We start from the raw sequence: 3,855 nt of genomic DNA on the forward strand, positions 1-3,855 counted from the left end.
AAATTCCTAGCCTCTTCTTTTTGACAACCCCAACACTTATCCGAGCCCAAAAAAAAGGGGGGGGGGCATGTCAACCGCCCGGATGTGAACCAGGCCAAAGGGTAAGGTCCATGTGAAAGCATGTGTACGAAAGGTTTTACTCGGGGCATAAGGCCCACATTGCACATAGAGAATCATTGGTTTATGTACCCGGCATAGGCTCTAGCGTGTACCGTTGAAAGCAGCACCTTTTTTCAGGTTTTTTTTGAACGAAATGGAATCAATTGCCTTTTCACCAACAGATCAGTTACTGCCAGTTGGCACACTTAATTCACACAGACCCAAAAACACACCTTCACCCTGCGCTGTGCAAGCAAGGAGACGACTCCCCAGCCACACTTCATGATATGCATGTTTCCCCCAGCATACATATACACACACAGCCAGTATACAATTAACCTTTTAAGCCTACTCTTGACACTTAAACCCTCTCCTTTTTCGCCTGTTAATCCTCTTCTCGCACATCTAACACGCTTTTCTTTCCCATCATTCATAACCCATTACGCTCTTAAGCTAGTTTAACACTTCCATCCCCTCCTTCTGAGGATCCTCTTCCCAAATGCTTGCAGCATATAGACAAAAAAAATCTACCACCATTACATTCCCAAAAGAGCAAGCAAGAAGAAACAGCTCAACCCCTAGAGAGATTCAAATTTTTGAAGCTTTTTTTGTGTGTGTTATGACACCATAAATGTCCCTTCCAAAATTCAAACCCAGCTTCCATATAGAGATCACAAAACAAAGCACATCATTTTATGTGATGTGAAATTCCATATAACCACCATACACCATTCTTAGTGGCAATCCAGATCAGTCCGGTTAGTACATCTAAAGGGCACAACATCTAGGATCCTCTCTCTCTCTCTCTCTCTCTCTCTCTCTCTCTCTCTCTCTACCTACACTAGGGTGAGGCTGCTTTCACCACCAGGAGGCTTTCTAATGCCACCTAGATGGTCTCTGATGACTGGCTTTTCATCGGCAAAAATATCGTTGCCTGTTATCTCTTTGCGCTTGGCAACACTCAAAGACTTCTCTGCTAGTGATGGAGGAGCATCCTCTTTGAATATGTTGTTCCCAGAGAGCTCAGCTACCTTGTGAGCGTTGGATTTCTTGGCTGACAGATCCAGGTCCTCGTCACCAAAAGCAGCAAGACTAGAGCCCACAAACTGCACAAAAACAGCTCATTGGATTCCGAGTCAAAATGTCATTTCAAGATCAAAAGCGGTGCTTTAGGTATGCAATGGATGAGGCAGAAGAGTGTATGCTTAGTACGTGCAATAAGCCTGACACAGAGATGGCATGCATCATGTTATGGGGTGCTTTGTTTTTTTTCCCTCGAGTAGATCCTTCTGGCCTTCCTGCCTCAAGACATTACAACTTATGCCACAATACCACCAGGAATCTGAACTCAGGACCTCCCCTTCCAAAGTCACAAGCCCACCAGGAGCATCCGGGAATCTGAACACGGGCTCCCCTTCCAAAGCCACAAGCCCACACCACTAGGCTGCACCCGTTGGCAAGGGGTGCTTTGTACAGCTATTAAGATAGGAGTAAAAGAGATGCTGACACTATTATATCCATTCAAAACACCGGGCAAGAAGATAAGTCACATAGAGAGTGGCAAAATCAGGACTGTCAATAGCATTGGACAGGCAGTCTTGGTCACCACTCATACAGCAGGGAATGTGTGCTTTTGGAGGCAGAACATGCAATAAAATAAGAAAAAATGTTCTCACATGCAACGAACGATCTTCAATAGAGTGCTGTTGGTTGCAAGGCCAATGGAATGGGGATCCAAAAAAGTGAAGGCCTTGGATGCAAAATACATGACTTCATGGCATTACCTTGGGAAGGTTCAATGAAGGGTCTGCAAGGGGTGTGGTAGCATCAGCACTCTCGAGGTTGCATGACAGAGATCTGGACTGCACATCAGGAGGGGGGCCAAAAATGTTGCTGCCCACCAGTTCCTTGACCTTGGCTGTTGAAGTGGGCTTCCTGGATGGGGTATCCTCTGTGGGTGTCTCAAGGGTTCCACTCAGCTCCCTCTGTTTGGCGACCTCTGGCAACGTCGTGGGCTTTTTGGGCGAGATGGAGCCCTCCACACCAAAGGAAATCTGGCTCACTCCACCAGCAGGCTGCAAAGACATGTAGAAATATTGGGAAATTTGAGTGTCCCCCCACCTAAAAGGGCGGAAATTTTTAAAAAGATGCCCAATCAGATCAAAGTCCCTGTTTCATGCCCATGATTTTTAAAGGCCCACAGGCAGGTCATAAATCAAATTGCACCAAAATGAAAGAAATCAGATTCATTCAGTTTTAAAAAACATGAGTCTCAGGTGTTCTTCCATATTACACCACAGCCAGATAAGTAGAAGAAACAGCCAAAAAGAAAATCTGCATTTCAAGCTACAAACTCCCCCCCATGATCCCATCCCCCAAAAAAGCATTTTAGCAGATTCTTTTTATTTATAAATGCCACTACAAAATTCAAGCAAAAGAGGGGGCTGAAATCTACCCCAAAAAGCTTTTAAACACACAAATTATACAAAACCTACTGTTATGGGCAGAAATGACCCCTTTCTCACCTTCTGAACACGGACCATCGGCTTGTCTGCAGAGACGGGGTTGTTGGGGTCAAGGTCACCGTCCTCAGAGAAGATGCCGCTACCACTCATTTCCTTCTTCTTCAGCTCAGAATTGGGTTTCCTAAAACAGTGAAATGAACAGCCCAGAGCTCAGAAGATTTCACCTTCACAGCCATTGCAGAATACCTTGTGTAAAAAAAAAGATTTGAGCGAAATGCAGCTTAATCTTGCCGAATCAACTTAAGCTAAGCTTTTGTAGAGTAGCACTGTCAAGAGAGTATCATATGAAATACTTCTTCTGCAGAGCTTCGGCTTCTTCTGGAGTTAGGGCTGCACCCAGCAAGATGGCGCTGATGCCGCCTGTGGGCTGCAGTTCAACGACCAAATTTTTTTTAAAAAAATAAAATCTTGAGTACCCAAAGCTATATTTTGCGGGGGAGCGGGAGGAAGGGGGGAGGGAGGAGAGGGGCTTCTCACCTGTTGCCGGACCGGGGTATGGGCGGCAGGCTGGACAGGCTCATCTGACCACCTGAGAAGGTCGAAGGTAGAGGGGCTTTTGGAGGATTTGGGGGCTGACATTGCTCAAATCTGGTGCAAAGCAAAGCAAAACACCAGCGAGGGAAGCAAGCAAGGGGAGATTGGAGAACAAAAGAAAGCCACACAGAGAGAAAGCTATGGCGAGAGCGAGCTCAGAAACGACAAGGCAGATCAAAAGAAAGCCACCCCTCTTTACCTTCTTTTTCTTTTCTTTCCTTCTTTCTGCTGACAAAAGCTTTGGGTTCTCTCCTCAAGAGTTGAATTGGCCCCAGGAAGAGGAAGACGATGACGTGTATATATCGTAGCCGTCTGTTCGCTGCCCTCTCAAAGCCGTCAGATTGTCCCTCTTTTTCCCATTTTTTAAATGTCGGCTTAAAGTTTTTAATGTTTGGCGCGGGCTGCTCCTATTTTAAAAAATGCACTAATTCGGATATTCATTAACCCCACAAAACTTGGCTTCCAAGCTCCTCCCATCACCCCCACTAAGAGTAAAAGGGACCTACTTTGTTATACGCAAGCCAACCTTCTACTTCAAGAGTCAAAAAAATCAAAAAAAAGATTTGAAGGGTCAAAAGGCACCATTTTCATCTCCTAACTAATTAATTGAAAACAAAATTTTGGTCCCATATTAACCGAGTTGGGTGCCTACATGTGCCCTCGGATGTCAAACTTCAGTTGTGTTTCCATCGTTGCC

At 45.3% G+C, this 3,855-nt stretch overlaps 1 protein-coding gene across 1 annotated transcript; it reads right to left on the bottom strand.

Moving 5' to 3' along the window:
* Positions 1-733: 733 nt before the first annotated feature.
* LOC147638395 (uncharacterized) lies at positions 734-3,431 on the bottom strand. Its single transcript, XM_086798322.1, has 5 exons — positions 3,102-3,431; positions 2,918-2,991; positions 2,625-2,745; positions 1,884-2,174; positions 734-1,205 (listed from the first exon to the last, which is right to left on the bottom strand). Exons 1-5 carry the CDS (start codon positions 3,201-3,203, stop codon positions 936-938), a joined length of 858 nt encoding a protein of 285 aa, XP_086654448.1. The 5' UTR covers positions 3,204-3,431; the 3' UTR covers positions 734-935.
* Between the last annotated feature and the right edge of the window lie 424 nt (positions 3,432-3,855).

Source organism: Cibotium barometz, chromosome 5 (genome assembly GCF_041138505.1).
Source record: "Cibotium barometz isolate CiBa-2024 chromosome 5, ASM4113850v1, whole genome shotgun sequence".
Classification (NCBI taxonomy): Eukaryota; Viridiplantae; Streptophyta; class Polypodiopsida; order Cyatheales; family Cibotiaceae; genus Cibotium; species Cibotium barometz.